We start from the raw sequence: 18106 nt of genomic DNA, 5'->3' as shown, positions 1-18106 counted from the left end.
CTCTGGAGAGTGACAGCAGTTCCATCCACCTGTGCTGGCTGGTGGTGGTCTAAGATTTTCCTCCACGAGTAATTCAACTCTCTGGTTGGTTGGAATGAGCCTGCGGGCAGTAGAGAACTGAGATCTATGATTGGCCAAAACCAGGTGTGTGTCTCTCCATAAACAACAGTGACCTAAAAACAACTAAGTTCACCTTAATACAGTAAAAAATGGCCTCAAAATATGTTGGCTTGCAGTGACCCACCCTGGATTTGAACAACCTTGTTGTCATTCCAGTTTTTTTGTCCACTTGGCTATGCTCTAAGAATATAACACGTCTTAAAAGTGTTAGATGACATGACATCTATGCATCTTATGCCCTAAATTGTTTTGATTTCGGTCATTTGGGTTCCTAGAGATGTATGAATAACAGGCTGCCATGCTACGATCACAATTAAAGAAAGCGTGGTATTTCAACAACTCAAATAAATTGAATGTACACATATATTGTCAGCTTAGTATCAGCTGGTAAATAGATAGTTCACGCTAAACATTGCATTTTGAGGGCTGGTGAATTGAATATGAAATGTAACAAATCTGTTGTGACCTTCAGAAAGGTTATTTTTTCCTAGTCATAAAGCCTATCCTAAATCTATCTGTATGTCTTAGTGGTGCTGTCTATGTGACATTAAAAAGAAGAAGCTGACAAGTCTTTTGATATGTGTGAAGCAAATTTATAGGACTGCTCTGCTATAAATATTCTTTAAGGCTGATGCTCCCCCTATTGTAGCCTTACTGATTCCATTCATTTTTAGTTTCAACTGACTTAAAGGTATTGTTTTCAACAGTCTCCACAATTATCTGCCCTTTCCAGATAATGGAAGCCATTGGTATGGAAGAAATCCATTTATACAGCCTGAAAACTATTGTTTTAATGTGAACATTTTCAACTAAGAATAAAATGTCAGAAGACATCGGAAGCAATTAATAGCTCAATACTGTGGAATGAGAAATGACTTTGACCTTTATCTCTTAAATTAAGCAGGAAACTGTTACATAACTCCTTGTCTCCTGATGAAATATTTTCTAATTAGGTCATATTGTTCTCAGCTCCCATTTGAATGAGGTTAAAACAACTGCAGAAAAAAGTACTTCACCTTTACTCCATAACTCTTCCTCTGTGATAAATGATTCAGAGTATTTTTGGGATGAACTACTTTCTCTGCTTTTTTCTGAAACCATTGTGCAATATAGCCTCATTCCATCACTTACATGACTACATCTTCAGCACAAATATGTGCTGAGCTACTGCTAATTACAGATTGGTTGAGAGGTCACCACTTAATCATTCACACAAATGCCTAATTTAGCTTATCATTTTTAATATTCAAGATATGATAATTTGATATGACAATCAAGGCCTTCTGTACAAACTGCACATCCTTAATATCTTTCATTTGCATGGTCAGCAAAGTCCGCCATCTAATGGAGGACTTGCAAAATGACAACTCCATCCAAAACATTTTTTCATTTAAAGCAAATTACTGTCAGAAAGTTTTAAAAAAAGGTTTTACAAACATGCATCAATTATCTATACCTGGGCCACAAATTCAGTCCTGACAAAACCTAGCAAAATATTTATTTAAACGGAAACAGTGGCACATTGAACATCCTTTGGCAAACCTTGGGCGGACTGATTGAGATAGGTACGGTTTGCGCCGATGACATCTGAGAAGGTGTTCTCTGGGCTTTAAAGCATAGGCCTACATCATTATTGATTCAAGATACACCCCCAACACATCCACCGAACAGGAGCAAATATACCTCAAAGTCTGTTGAAAGATGTTGCACACTGTTGGGAGGAAACGTATCATTCAACCCGGAAACTGTTGCTAAACATTTTCCCGATTGAACATGCCCCTGGTAATTCAGGGTCGCTGGAGTGAAGAAGGTAGGGATCTGGCGCATATCCCAGCATGCATTGGGGACAAGGCAGAAACCTCTTGAGAGGACTTCAGTCCATCACAGGCTGAGTACATACAAACACACACAGGCACCTCAGGCCAACTTATAATTTCCAATTCACCTAACCTACATCTTTCTTTGGACTGTGGGAGGAAACCAGCCTACCCAGAGGAAATCCACGCAGACACGGGAAGAACATGCAAACTCCACATCTAGACTAGCACTAATCACTGTAATCACTACCCACATGTGAACAAATCCATACAAAATGTAATCTGTGTTATCCATTTCCTTTCATTTGAAAGGAATGTGAATGAACTCAAACTCAAACATATCAAGATGCACTTGAAGTGTAGTTCATCTTGGCTGTTGAATCACTGGCAACAAATAATTCAATTGGTGGAAGGCAGCTGCTTCAATAGCTTTTAGATGTCATAATTTTTTGCAGTTTATTGTCTGTAGACACAAGACTTATATTTAGTCATGTTGATTTTTTTCAATATGAAATGTTATTATCCTGGGAATGTCTGATATGCTCTGGAAATTCCAGCTTGATTGTGAATGTGGGTTATTGTGAGATGATAACACACCTTGGTGTTTGGGAGAGCAAGGAGGTTCCCTGACAAGAACCCAGCCCTTACAAGTTATTTTAGAGGGACATAATGTTTGGGATCTGTGGTTGAACTCATATGTTGCAAGTTATCTACACCACGGGAGTCAGAGCAGCAGAAATGGTCTTCTGAAGATGGTTCTGTTGAAATGCTGCCAATAAAGAAATCCAGAGGGCAGCAGTCATTAGGCCCAGACATACCCTGAGGTATGCAACAAACAGCACAGGGCTTGAGTGCAGACATTGCTGTCAAGGTCATGGAGGAGGTTGTTATTGAGAGTGTCCTATGAAGATCAAACCTGTTTTAGTGTAAAGTATTAATAGCCCATTGGATATCTGTTAGTTTAAGAAAAACAACTGTTCCAGTTAATTAAACTGATGTAGGCCCCAACCAGTTCCCTTAAGTGCCTTTCAGTAGATTTTTCTGGGTTCTCATAGTGGGAGTTCATATGCTTCATATTAAGTTATGTTCTTTAACAAGGTGATGATGTAAATGTTCCTTTTTTAGAACAAAGTTCTGAATGATCTGTCAGTAACACAAGAAGATGTGGACTGACATCAAATAGCTACTGCTAAGCAATCAGCAATTAATTATTTTCTTTTCAATTTTAGTCCTTTTTTCTTCACAGTAGGTCTATTGCCGTCCGTGGAATTTGATTTACAAAATATTTTCTTGTCATTTTGTATTTACGGCATGTAATTTTGATTTTTAATCTCTGATCTTTTATCATGTTTTAACGCCTTTTTTACAGTTGTGAACTTAGCACTGTAATGTCAGCACTTCCGGTCTTTTGAGATACGCGTTCTGCGTGCGTGGCGAAGGCGGACGTATGACGTCACCGTTGAAGCTGGAAGGTGTTTATTGTTCCTTCTCGTTCAGCGAAAGAAAGGGGGTGGCAAAAGCGGAGGTAAACGAATATCACGGGCATTTCTCGGAGGGCTGCAAGTAGCACTGTTTAATAGAATTAAACAGAATAAAGGCCAAGACTGTAGACACAGCGTTCATTGGCCATGGCATACGCGTACCTCTTCAAATACATCATAATCGGAGACACGGGTAAGTGTTCGCTTTGTGTCGGCGTTTGACTCGGGAAAGCTACATCACTCGCTTTCTAGCTAGCTAGCTAGTAATGTATCTAGCGAATGGTAGCTAGATGTGCACGCTTTATTTCCGCAGTGTTGGAGTGAATGACGTGGTAAAAGCAGAGACGCGAGAGGAGGGAGGGCTGCGTGTGTTACTGATGTGCAGCTAACGTTTGCTAGCTGGCCTAAAATTGTCAGCTAAGCCGAGTCTAGATAATTTGTCATTAACGCAACGTGTTTGACAGCAGTCTCGACAACCTGTGCCATCACACCTCACCCAAGCATAGCCTACGCGGTTGAGATTGAAAGGAGAAGCTCGCGTTGGCTAAAATCTCCATGTCTTGCTAGCTGTTTAGCAGGCTAATTGGCTACGCTACAAAACACGGTGCTTTTCTGAAAATGGCCCCTAAGATTTCTATTCGGCCTTCTCGTACATACACAGGCGCACAGCTGGCTTGCTTTGAGGAAACGCGACGTTGGTTGGCAGGCCACCTAAATATATATATATATATATATATTTTAAACGGCGCTCACAGTTGTTTTCCAGATAACCAGCTACCTAACATTGGCTATTTCCATGTATCTAGCCAGCATTCTATCCTGCATTGCGTCTTGTTATTGTGGCAATATTTTTTAAATCGATTTATTGACAGCGCACATATTTGAAATGGCCGGGTAGTTTGTTGGTTGGCTTGCTTGGAGAACCTGCGATACAACACACAATTTGCACAATTTGCAAACGCCATGTTACAGTGGCATCGCAGAGAAATTCCGTCGCCATGGATTAAGAAAAAGCAGCTCCGCTTCGTGTCCTCCAGCTGTCAGAGGAGTTTGGTTGCTTGCGTGCATTCGGTTGCTTTGGGCCTACAGCGAACTACTGTTCACATCAAATTCCCCGGCCCTGCATTCATCGGATAAATGTCTGTAGTTTAGGAGTTTTCACACACTTCGCCATGTCGCATAATGATCTTCACACACTGGCTGTTCCCTCTACAATGTGCGAAATGGATTTTTGTAGATGGAAAGAGGCCTCTAGTGCCTTCATTTAATCATAGTCTCTTCTCACTTCGTGGGGAATACCTTGTATATATTCTTGACTTAACAGTACACAGCTCAACTGAGATGGAGCTAACTAGAAGTGTGTACCAGCATGAACTTCAGGATACAAGTGTTGTGTGCACACAAACTTGGTAATATGTTGGATATCGCATTGACACCTGTGATAAGCTGTTCTAATATTGTGCTAATTGGAAGTTATGACACTGAACTGTGTGCATCCATCACCACGGCTCCACTGGTGTTGTGCATACATCATATCCGTGTTCTTGGGCTGTTTTCAGTCTACTGTCGTTGTGTTTCCCCGTTAACACAAGCCTCTCGTGACTTTGTGAGACCAGGAATTCTCGCTCAAAAAATGGAAACCTATTTTTAAAACCCCCCACGTGCCAAGATTTAAGTGATGATTTATGCATCCTGCATAATTTCTTGTACTAGATGTTTCTAATAGATTGTCTTTATTGATCAAGTACTTTTCCTGGTCAATTGCAGTCCACCAGAGGGACAAGACCAATGTCATTACCCTGTAGCCCATTTTAAAGTGTTTTTAAATGACAGGTCTCATGTTAAGAACCTGCAGACCCAGCACAGAGGCATGGGATGGGTTCAACCAGTGGGACAGCAAGACATCTGAGCCAGCCACCATTTTAAGATGGACAACTTTTGCCTGTGCTGCAGGGATCATAATATCCCATGGAGACAACACTGCAGCATGCTGTGCATGCCTGAGTCTGTGTGGAAACTCAGCCTTTATTAACGTTAATAAAGGTTATGAGAATGTCCACTGCGTTAATGAGCCACAAAACATGTGCAGCTAACACAAAATGTTCTCTCAATGTTTTTGGAATGTTTTGTCAATGTTCTAATTGCCATTACCTCCCAGGAGGAGAGGCATGTTATTTTGTGCACTTTGTTGAACTGAACTTTTCTGCACCTGTTTTTTTTGTTGTAAAAAAAAAACCCAGTAAGGGTTTGATGTTCAGTTGTTAAACAGTGCAGGATTATTTCAGGTGTGTCGTTCATAAACCAGTAGGTTCTAGAGATTGTTCTGATATGGTTCGGGATTCAGTGAGTGATGAGGATTTCTGGGAGAATCACTAAGTACATAATACAAGGTGATTAAATTACTCAGTCTTGCATGTGGTTGAGTTGTGCAATGAAATAAAACCATGCTTCTCAAATCCCTCTTATAATGTTTCTCCAAGGAGGTTTGCAGTATTGTTTTTGGAGAGAAAAAGAGAAAGAAAGAAAATCACGTGCAGTCACATGCTGTTGTCTTCCTGCCTAATCGGCCACCAGCCCCACATACCCCCTCCCTCCACCTCTCTCCAGAACAGTGTATGATGTGACTCACCCAGGCCACTAATGACACGGCGCACCTGTCACCCCAACGCTTTTTTGCAAGCTCAGCCAATAATGCAATGGGTAATATTAGCCAGGTTAGTTGTGAGCTGTCGCCATGGCGATTTCTGTGTCCCTATGCTTTCCCCCACCATCACCAAATCAGCCATTTTGTTTTGTCCTGCCGATTTTATTTTATTTTTTATTTTTTAATTTAAATTTTATATATTTATTTTAAACTTCTCAATCTGGCCTTGGATAGCTTGTGTTACTCTATACAGGTGATTAATGACAATGTTTATTCTTCACTACATTTCCCATGTTGCACCACGGTCCAGTTAAGAGGCATTTACCGACACTAATCCTTATTTTAAAAGGGTGTCTGTGTCTACATCTGGTTTCTGTTCATCTTTTGTTGATGCTTCTGCTGGCAGATGGCTTTTGGAGTGACATCTGTGTTCTGTACTCTTTTAAGGGGAGGGTTTTTACCTGCTACTTGTGACTTTTATAAAAAATGATATTTTATTCATATCACCCAAACGGGATAAGAGAATGAGCCTTTTCTTTCACTGAATGTATTCGAAATAACCATTGCATTTCAGTCTGAAAGCATAATTTCATGATAGTCTCCTGCATTTTCGTTTGCGTAAGTGGTAACTAGCCATAAGTGACACATTTCAGCCCTGTTTGCTCATTGGCTCAGGGTAGAATCTGTCATCGATCTGTTTCCTTATATCTCATACACCAGCGCTCTGTCCGTTCCCCTGCTTAGCAACCACTGTTGCTCTTGGAAACGCAGATGTTGGCCCACTCCGTCTTCCCCGACACGCGATGTTGGTGTTATCTGCAGATCTCAGAAAAGCAGCTGGCTTTACAGTTCATTACATATATAATATGTTAATTTAAATTACTTACAATGCTAATGCTACTTCAATTAATGTGATACTTTCTAAATCTCCCCCCCATAAATACTGAAATCGGTACTTATTATTCTCCTCACCTCAAACATTGTGTGAAGCTCTTTGTGTAAATAATGACTCCCTGCACCCACCATCTCAGACAGGAAAATTAATAATCAATTATTAATTTGTTGTTTCATGTGTCTGTGAATACTGAGTCTTGTTGTATTTTGTGGCATATTCCTCTTGCTTCTGTGCGAAAATGAAAATGAATACAAATAGGCTGTTGACATACCTTGCTTCGGATGGGGTGTAGGTACAATGGTGTCTCTGAATTGAACAGGCTGTTATTTTGTGAAGGACGCAACTCAGGAGAAGAGGCGTGTGTGAATACGCATTGCTGGTGTCTGAAGGGTGTAACTGTGTGGGCTGCTGCAGATGGCATTGCCTTGTGTTTGCCCTGGCTTTCCCCATTGTAATGGCCAAGCCTCGTCTCCTACAACTGCTCTATTTCGGCTCCTGTTCCACACCTGGAGGTCTTTGCTCGTATCCCTGTCTGCTAAATGGCAGCACACCTGGTCGGGGACTGGGAGAGGCTCGCACGACACACTTTGCGGGTGAAACGGCCCAGTCAGTCACCATGACATCAGGCCAGTGCCCGTGTGAAATGAGTATCCAGCAGACCAGGCCCCATTTTGGCTCAAACGAACACCTGCCCACAAAGCTGTTGAACCATGTAGTATTGCATTGTGCTGATGCTCCAGCCACAGTCTGGTGTCATGGCCTTCTCCAGCATTTCCTCTCTGAAATATGACCATATTACATGCAAGTCTGGACAGTGATGGATTACAGTTACTTACAGGCTTTTCTTACAGGAGAAAACATAATGAGCAGAACAGGGCATTCAGTCATGCTCTGGTCCTTATTAGCCGGTAATGTACTGTGAACCTGTTAGTGTGTGAACCTTGGGTGATCCCAGTTTCTGACTCCATTTTTTTAATAACCTGCGAGAAATTCTGGTGTAATGTCAGTATGAAATTCAAATTTTCTGTTTTTAAACTGTCTGTTGAGAGTTTTGGTTGGTTCACTGTCCAGTCAATGAAGGGAAACTTTTTCTGGGCTGGCGATGTCAGAAAGTGATTCTTGTTTGTCATCCTCCTGCATTAACATTGTAATTTCTTTTGTGTTACAGGCGTGGGGAAATCATGTTTACTACTACAGTTTACAGATAAGAGGTTTCAGCCAGTGCACGATCTCACTATTGGTAAGACATGTTTCCCCCATATTGGTTCTCTTTTTGGAGAACATTCTATTTTGTATTTAGAGAGCACCATGATGGTGGAACACTAGTTATGCTGACATAGACAAACAAACATTAAGGAACTTGCATACTGTATGTACAAATCATTGTCCAATTTATCCATAGGATCAGTTTTATTGGTTGTTCCATATATTCATATACACTATATTGCCACAAATATTCGCTCGTCTGCCTTCACACGCATATGAACGTGAGTGACATCCCATTCTTAAACCATAGGATTTAATATGATGTCGGCCCACCCTTTGCAGCTATAACAGCTTCAACTCTTCTAGGAAGGCTTTCCACAAGGTTTAGGAGTGTGTTTATGGGAATTTTTGACCATTCTTCCAGAAGTGCATTTGTGAGGTCAGACACTGATGTTGGACGGGATAGGGCGTAGGGCGGCCTGTAGCGTAGTGGTTAAGGTAAACGACTGGGCAACGCAAGGTCGGTGGTTCTAATCCCGGTGTAGCCACAATAAGATCCACACAGCCGTTGGGCCCTTGAGCAAGGCCCTTAACCCTGCATTGCTCCAGGGGAGGATTGTCTCCTGCTTAGTCTAATCAACTGTATGTCGCTCTGGATAAGAGCGTCTGCTAAATGCCAATAATGTAATGTAATGTAAAAGGCCTGGCTCGCAGTCTCCGCTCTAATCCATCCCAAAGGTGTTCTATCGGGTTGAGGTCAGGACTCTGTGCAGGCCAGTCAAGTTCTTCCACACCAAACTCGCTCATCCATGTCTTTATGGCCCTTGCTTTGTGCACTGGTGGCAGTCATGTTGGAACAGGAAGGGGCCATCTCCAAACTGTTCCCACAAAGTTGGGAGCATGAAATTGTCCAAAATGACTTGGTATGCTGAAGCATTAAGAGTTCCTTTCACTGGAACTAAGGGGCCAAGCCAAACTCCCGAAAAACAACCCCACACCATAATCCCCCCTCCTCCAAACTTTACACTTGGCACAATGCAGTCAGACAAGTACCGTTCTCCTGGCAACCGCCAAACCCAGACTCGTCCATCAGATTGCCAGACGGAGAAGCGTGATTCGACACTCCAGAGAACACGTCTCCACTGCTCTAGAGTCCAGTGGCGGCGTGCTTTACACCACTGCATCCGACGCTTTGCATTGCGCTTGGTGATGTAAGGCTTGGATGCAGCTGCTCGGCCATGGAAACCCATTCCATGTAGCTCTCTACGCACTGTTCTTGAGCTAATCTGAAGATCACATGAAGTTTGGAGGTGTGTCGCTATTGACTCTGCAGAAAGTTGGCGACCTCTGCGCACTATGCGCCTCAGCATCCGCTGACCCTGCTCTGTGATTTTACGTGGCCTACCACTTTGTGGCTGAGTTGCTGTCGTTCCCAATCGCATCCACTTTGTTATAGTACCACTAACAGTTGATTATGGAATATTTAGTAGTGAGGAAATTTCACGACTGGACTTATTGCACAGGTGGCATCCCATCACGGTACCACGCTGGAATTCACTGAGCTCCTGAGAGCGACCCATTCTTTCACAAATGTTTGTAGAAGTAGTCTGCATGCCTAGGTGCTTGATTTTATACACCTGTGGCCATGGAAGTGATTGGAACACCTGAATTCAATGATTTGGATAGCTGAGTGAATACTTTTGGCAATATAGTGTATAAAGCAAACAAGATGACAATAAGATATTTCATTAATTAGACCAGAAACGCAGTCTGTAGTGGCCAGTAAAATATGTTGTGCACATATTAGCTAAATTCATCTGTCAATGTGTTTTTCTGTCTTTAGAGCAACAATGCTTCCTTTTATTTCCGGACATTTCAGCCATTTAAAATGTCATTTCTTCATAATCATCCTTTATCGTTTGAATTGTGTTTGACAGGTGTTGAATTTGGGGCACGGATGATCACTATTGATGGGAAACAGATTAAACTTCAGATCTGGGATACAGTGAGTATGGTTTCTTTGTGTGTTAGGGGAGTGTTCTGTGTAACAGTAAGTGTGTTAATATACAATGTTACTGCGGTGTGCCTTCAAGTGACCTCAGTGTGTCATAGCTCAAGGCCAGGGTTCCAAAACTGGAGTTTGGGGAGCCCCAGAGATCCTGAGATTCTCATGAAAATTGAGCTTGGCCCAGCAGAGCTTGGCACATTACATTGCATTAATTTGGCAGGTGCTGCATTCCACAACTGCACACCATGTAGGAGAAAACCTCAGTGCATTCATTTGATTTATATTGACTAATTGCCGCAATTGACCTGGGTAACAGCATTCTCAGAACAAGAAGTGTCGGTGTAACATCACTAAAGTGCATGTTGGTATGCTAATCAAGAAATAATACAAATTCAGTATTTACTGTCCACTGCATGCTAGGTCTTCTGTGTGCAGCCCAGTGCCCAGTTAATTAGGTTGGGTTGAGCTGTTACTGGATAATGGTTAATGGTTAATGGTTTCGGTAAATGACTGGGATCCGCAAGGTTGGCGGTTCAAGCCCTGCTGTAGCCACGATAAGAACCGCATAGCTATTGGTCCCTTGAAGAAGGCCCTTAACCCCTCACTGCCCTGCTTAGTCTAATCAACTGTAATCAACTGTAAGTTGATAAAAGCATCAGCTAAATAACATGTAATGTAATGTCCATTAGAGATATTGGCTGTTGAAATTGTGTTCCAACTCCTTAAGCAAATAATTGTACAGACAGGTATTCCTGTTTACAGTGAAGAGAGAAGAGTGGAGAGGTCCTGTAACAAGTATTTGAACAATTGGCTCCATAGATTTGTTCTGGTGGTTTGCAGGGTGGCTGAAATCTCTTTGCAAGCAGTGATTGGTGGTGATACACAGTGGGCAGCCAACTATTCCAACTATACTTTTTGTTGTCAAGCTATTTGGGAAAGTGTCATGCGGAACCTGTTTTTGTAATCAAATTTTTACAAAAGTGAAAGGAACATTTTGATAGGCTAATGAGTCATGAGTTTTTAACCATTCTTTTTCAAATTTGAGGTCTAACTGTGTACCAGTGTAGTCATTTTAAACAAGCTGGTTTGCCTTTTGTATCGAAAAGTACACATTGGTTGGAACATTTCCTGTGCTTCACCTGTTGAAAAGATTTTGCATGCAAAGGTTAAACTATATTTGGAGCAGTGCAAAAGTAATTGGATTGCCTGAGCTTGTATACTCCTTTGTGAGAACTGTGATACTTGTGATGTGGTATAAATGGCATAACCTAGATGTGCACAACTCAACCAGACAAATCATTGGGCAGTGGTTTCTTTCAGTGTAAAAAAAAAAAGAAAAGAAAAGGGACCAGAACTGGAAGTACTTTACGAAGTATCCACAAGGTCTGTGTGTATGAATTATGGCTGAGCTTAAGGCTGTTTTTGCAAAATTCTAAGTACGTGTCCGGGAGTTCAGGTCCGGTTCGCTTGTTCATCTTCCCTCTGTATTCGCCCACATACACTTTCAACAGCACCTCTTTTCAAAAATCATATATAGCAGATTAAATATAGATGTCAAATGAAGGTAAGTATTAATTCACTGGCACAATCAAGCCTAATTAATTGAGAACCCAGGTGGAATGAAAACTAGAATAGACGTTGTTTGTGCCCCGAGGCTCAGGGTAGAGGAACAGATTAAATTGAAGCTGTCCTAAAGCGCTGGAATCACTGCTCACCTCTAGGGGGAGCCCAATCCCCAGAATAGAGGCACTGGCATTCCTGCGCGACATATTCAGATGATGCTATGTTCATGTTATGGTGTTTTCATACTGCCATTCATTTTCTGACCTAAATCGTGCTGCTTTTTAACAGCAAAGGTTATAAATCTAGCCCTTAGGGACTTAAGTCAGGTGGTATGACTTTCACATTTGACATGTTTCGTCAAAGTTCAAAACCCTGGTTTAAAAACAAAAGCAAAAAAAAAAAATTATAGTTCTGTGTCTTCAAGTCACAACCAGACCTGGGTCAAATAATTGTTTTGTATTCGATTGATCTTGCCTGGTGCAGAAGGCCGGAAGGCGGCTTTGTCTTTCTCTGAGAGCATTTCATAGGTTCCAATACACCAGTCAAGCTCAGGAAAGCGTAGAACAGTAATTGAATCCAAAACCTTTACATATTTGACCCAGGTCTGGTCACGATGCCAGAAGGACAGCTCTTGGCTCATCCACACTGTGGCCACTAGTACACGTACAGAAAGCCTGTGAGGCAACCCCACCATTCATTATTAATGGTGTTCAGCTGTACTGTGCAGCTGCTATGTGTGGGCTGCCTTTGTGTTGATAATGAGACCAGCTTTAATCACGCGTCAATCATTGATGGAATAAACGCTGAATTCTTCCACAGGAAGGAAGTGCGACTGCAGTGAGTGGGGTGAGAGAGAGTGTCAGCATTTGGATGCAGTGTGGGTGTATGTTACTAGGATGAGAGGGTAGGGTCAGAGTACAATCCACGGCACGTTATTTGGGTTTGTGCCATCCTTTATATTTGTATCTTTTGAAATAATTCAGTGAAGCAGTTATTGAAACGGAGGCCATTCATCTTGTCTGAGGTCTGGTTAAACTAGATTGCGATTGGTGAATTCAGTGCAGGGGTCAAGTGGGAGGAGTTTGTTCCAATTACGTGCAGTAGGCTGCTCTCAGCTCTGGGTTGCTAGGATTCCATTGTGAGCATGCGCTGTGATTGGCTGAGCCCCTCAGTGCTCTGTGACCTGTATTGCAGGCAGGTCAGGAGTCATTCCGGTCCATCACCAGATCCTACTACAGAGGGGCTGCCGGAGCCCTGCTGGTGTATGACATCACAAGGTACGCCTGACTCTGAGATGCCTGTAACACATACACTGTTCTTCATTAACCATGTAAGTCACTGAAAAGTCACTTTCCATTTGTCCTTCATTTTGACTACACGTCATTTTTACTACATTTAAATGTAGGTTGTACCCCCCCCCCCTCCCGAGGTTTGACATGAGATCACAAAAATGAGCTTGCCAAACTGCATTTGTGTTAAAAAACCAGTGACAGCTTTTAATTGCAAGCTGAGGTCAATGGGCACAAAACAGTCCAGGCCATGGTTTCTGGTGATTAAGTTATTTTTGGTTTTGCACATTTGACAGAAGGGACACCTTCAACCACCTGACCACTTGGTTAGAAGACGCTCGACAACATTCCAACTCCAACATGGTTATCATGCTCATAGGGAACAAAAGGTCAGTGCGTTTGTTTCCTTCCTTCCTTTCACAGCTGTTTTTAACTACAGCACGACTCGAATGTTATATTTGCTCAAAAGATCACTTTCAATTTACTTGAATGCATACACAATATCCCTAAATCAGACAGCTGTCTATGGTTGTGGTCACCCACATCTGTATGTAATGTACAGTGGTTTCGTAATCACAATAACCACTTCTGTTGTTGGGGTCACACCTGGCTGTCAGAGTGGTGCGTCTCTGCTTCCTGTATTTTGTGTGGCCATAGATTTCATCGAGGCTCATCATTTTCCCCACAGTCTAGTGAGCACCCAGCACCGTCTCAAGCCTGATCTGGAAATGCAGTGAATGTTCCACTGAAACGAATGACTTAAAGTGGTGTGTGTGTGTGTGTGTGTGTGTGTGTGTGTGTGTGTGTGTGTGTGTGTGTGTGTGTGTGTGTGTGTGTGTGTGTGTGTGTGTGTGTGTGTGTGTGTGTGTGTGTGTGTGTGTGTGTGTGTGTCTGTGAATTGTGGGCTCTTGCAGTGATTTGGAGTCTCGGAGAGAGGTGAAGAAGGAGGAGGGTGAAGCCTTCGCCAGAGAACACGGTCTTATCTTCATGGAGACCTCCGCCAAGACGGCGTCAAATGTAGAAGAGGTGAGGGGAGGGGGCTTGTGTGACGGTTGAGTGATTAATGTCCCATTAATGTGCAGCTTCTCAAAGGTGGTCATCAAATCATTTTAAATTAACATTCCATTTATTTCAGTGCAGACAGCTGAGGTGTAAAGTCCATAATCTATCACTAGAGGGTGACTGGTGGCCACAAATATTACATCAACTTACCTTGTCATTTACAAGCAACATATCTTCAGACTTTTATTGAACCTTTTTTTTCATTTTATGACGACATTTAGATGTATTAGGCAATGGAATCATATTAGCTCCAGACCTCGTCAATTACGCAGTTGTTTTGGATTCAAATAATTTGCTGCCATCTCCTGAGCTTGTCTGGTGTATTGGAACCTGTGAAATACTTCTGGTCCTCTTTGGTGACTTTATTGCACCAGGCAAGATCAATAGAGCACAGGAAAGTATTTGAATCCAAAACGATGACATAATATACCCAGGTCTGATTAGCTTCTGTTCCCATTTGAATGTAACAGTTTGTATGGCCTGCCTCACTCCCTGTTGTGAGTGATTGTAATGTGGCTGTCTGAGTATATTAGCACTTTGGTTTGAGCTCCTTCTCTCCTGTATCCATAGTCCTTTAGTTCAGCAACAGGGGCAAAGGGGGCTTTTTTGCTGTCAGTAACTCTGAAACGTCTCTGGACGGGTTTAGTGTGTAGGCAGCTTTAAGCACCTTTCATTTCTCTTTCATTTTAGGCGTTCATCAACACAGCCAAGGAGATCTACGAGAAGATCCAGGAAGGGGTCTTTGACATAAACAATGAGGTAGCTACAGCTTGTTCTACTGATTTGATCTGTCTATATTCTTTAAATATATAGTAGATGAATATAGTAGAAATATCTTGTCTTCAGCCACAAATGTATTTTTATGGGTTCCCCCCCATTAGATGGTATACCGTCTGTTAGACTGACTTTGGGCCAAAACTATTTTGTCATTATTATTAAAAGTGGTTGTCATATTGTAAAGATATAGATTCATAACTGTGAGTACTCAGCTGAAGGACTCTTACATGGCGTGACTCAGAAGCTCTTTACACGGCACTCATTTACACTGCTAGATATGTGGTGGGATTAGAACATGAAACGACTCCACCATCCAGTCCCTAACTACTACACCACTCTAGCAGAATACAAGCGTCTTCCTTCCTGCCTTATCACAAGGTTCTCACATCAGCTGCTTTCCAGAGAGATATTACAGCTGGGCTCCCTCTGGAACCCTGCCAAAAGCTGTAAACCTCAAGTATCCTGGAGAGAATATCAGTGGTACCGTGTGACTTCTTATTTCAGCCTTCTAGTTTTATTTGCCTCACACACCTCTGTCTCCTAAAAACTGCATCAGGGAAACAAAAAGCAGATATTATCTTTTTGTGTGTTTGTCACTAAGTTAACCTTTCTCTTCTGACTCATTTTCTTTCTCCCTCCCTCTTTCTCTCTCTTCCCACCATCCATCTCTCATCCTCTTGTCTTCTCAATTTACCCTCTTTTTGCTTGCTCCCGCTCTCTCTCTCCCCCACTCTCTCTCTCTCTCTCTCTCTCTCTCTCTCTCTCTCTCTCTCTCTCTCTCTCCCCCCCCCCCCCGCTCTCTCTCCAGGCAAATGGCATTAAGATCGGTCCTCAGCACGCTGCCACCAATGCCATGCTGTCAAGCAGTCAGGGGGGACAGCAGGCTGGGGGGGGTTGTTGCTGAGCCCTTCTTTCTGCCTGTACCCCCCCCCTCCCGGCTGGGCTCACCTACCCCCCCCTCCCCAGACCTCCCCGTAACCCTCTCCCAACCTCCCCGCCACCGCCCGGCCAGCGCAGACCACTCGCGTAACAGATGGCTGTCCGTCAACAAGCCTCGGTCCTCTGCAGCCCCCGTCAAACTGGACGTCTGTTCCGGGCCCACAGCAGATACGGCTACTGTTCACACGCAAGACACAAATCTGAGGATTCACAGTGCTTTTCATTTGATTTCTCAGTCCAGTCGTGATCCATCATGTCTTATTTCTTTTTGTTTTGTTTGTTTACTTGTTATTTTGTGCCCTCTTTGACTTCCAAACTGAATTGTATTAAACACTACAAGGTCATCTGAGTATTTTAATGGGTTCATGTGAGTGAAGTCTTTCTGGCTAAAATAATTATCAGCAGGGGCCACATCAGCAGTTCCAGCCATTTTCAAAAATGAAGAAGTGGAAAGGAAAAAAAGCAGGACTATTTTAATTCTGTATTTATCATTTACCTTCTGTATATATAGTCATAATTTCTTGCTTTGGTGTATATTGACCAAGCTAGAGTTCTTTAATGAATTTGCTGAAATTATATACTGTACAATTAGAGCTTGAAACTGCAACAGTATTGCTGTAGTCCCCAAACCTGCTTTTGACACCATTTTTAAAATCCTGTTTTACATTACACTCTTTTAGTTCGTTCTGACACCCGCACCCCCTCGCCTCAACCCCCACCCCCCCCTTCCTCCCGAAACTCGCTCTGTGTATTGTGACGATGGCTCAATATTCTATCTATTTTAATGCCAAATTTTTGTGTTTACCTGTGTTCTGTAATCACATCTACAGAAGTGGACCACCTCCCCGCAGAGAAGAATAAGCTGATTGCCTTAAAAAAGCAGATATTTTAGTGGTACATTAAAATAAATAAAAAATTATCGCAGTGGATTGATACTAACGACGCGATATGGAAATGTTACGTTTCGTATCAGAACTTCAGGTTCAGGTTACTCTGTGATGGACGCCGGCGCAGGTGAACGTGACCGTAGTCGTGTGAGCGGGACTGCGAAGGCGGGATTTATTTGGCCGTACGCGGCCCGTTCAGAGATGTGTGGTGAACACCTAGTCTAAAGTGAAAGGTAGTGTATGTAAGAGCCAAACCTGGACCATCTTTGTGACCTCTCCCAACTTTATTTGCTGTGTTGGTTCTTCTTAAGATGACATGTTAAAACAATAAAAAAAAATCCTGTGGTTTAAATGATTCGAAACTCTAAATCGATTTATTTTGCATGAAAAATCTAAATCACGTATAGTAGCATATATGGTGCTTCTTCATGAATTGTTACCATTTTCAGAGTTGGCCCTTCCATGTGAGATATGACTCGTCCTGCTTTGATAGTTTCAATATAAAGCCTTCAACGGAAGAAACTGACATGACATCGTCCATACTTCTTTTTTGGTTATTTTACAGACTGAGTTAGGTCGATTTTGATTTTATTGTTTTGTTTGTGTTTTTGTTTTTTTTGGGGGGGGGGGGGGGGGGGGGGGGGGCTGTGAACTATAAAAATATTATTTCTATCAGACTGCGTGTCTAATGGGATCATAAATTGACCCTTTCCCATGTCCACTGTATCAATGCTAACCTAAGGATTGCCATATTCACAGTCGGCCTTGGAACACTTAATTCTGGCCGAACATTTATCATGTTCAGTTTTACCTGAACATGTTCAATGCATCATTATGCGCCTCAATAATTAGTTAATACCTGCATCAAAGCTCGCACACTCCTTAGTAAGGTTTTTTGCTTCTTTAACTTAGACTTATGCATGTTTTATAAATAATTATATTGATGTAGTACCGGAAGCACATCGTACTTGCTCGAGGCATATTTAACGGAAGCCTTCTGTCTACTACGAGCTTCCCTCATTCAGCCATTCCCTCACTAACCTGCAGATAATTCTGTACTACAGTCGTTCACCACTAGGGGGTAGCAGCGATTAAACCGTGACACTTTTATTTTTTTTTTTTATTTTTTTTTTTACACATGAAATATTGAGATGTAAAACGGTATCAAATATATTGTTAGGGATAGTGCTATGAAAAATAAAAACGTGTTATTTCAATGTTATTTTGGTTATGTTTTACTGAATTATTGGAATTGCAGGTCTTCCTGTTTCTGGGACATATTAATGTGGCACTCAGACTTCAATACTTTTCTAGTAGAAATGCCTGCAAGAGCACAAACCTGGTGCTTACAATAATATAATTAATTTCTATCTGGTCTGATTTAATTTAAAACACAATTTCTCTGTTTTTTATTGTTG

The 18106-nt window shown here is 42.1% G+C and overlaps 1 protein-coding gene across 1 annotated transcript; it reads left to right on the top strand.

Moving 5' to 3' along the window:
- The first annotated feature begins 3369 nt into the window (after positions 1-3369).
- On the top strand, positions 3370-17043 carry LOC133137795 (ras-related protein Rab-2A-like). The gene is made up of 8 exons (XM_061256141.1): positions 3370-3611; positions 8126-8197; positions 10101-10168; positions 12929-13011; positions 13320-13412; positions 13938-14049; positions 14776-14844; positions 15671-17043. The coding sequence occupies exons 1-8, from the start codon at positions 3566-3568 to the stop codon at positions 15764-15766; spliced, it is 639 nt and encodes a 212-aa protein (XP_061112125.1). The 5' UTR covers positions 3370-3565; the 3' UTR covers positions 15767-17043.
- Positions 17044-18106: the final 1063 nt, after the last annotated feature.

This window comes from Conger conger, chromosome 9 (genome assembly GCF_963514075.1).
Source record: "Conger conger chromosome 9, fConCon1.1, whole genome shotgun sequence".
NCBI lineage: Eukaryota > Metazoa > Chordata > Actinopteri > Anguilliformes > Congridae > Conger > Conger conger.
Note: the sequence above shows the minus strand (reverse complement) of the source record. Positions and strands in the feature narration are given on the sequence as shown.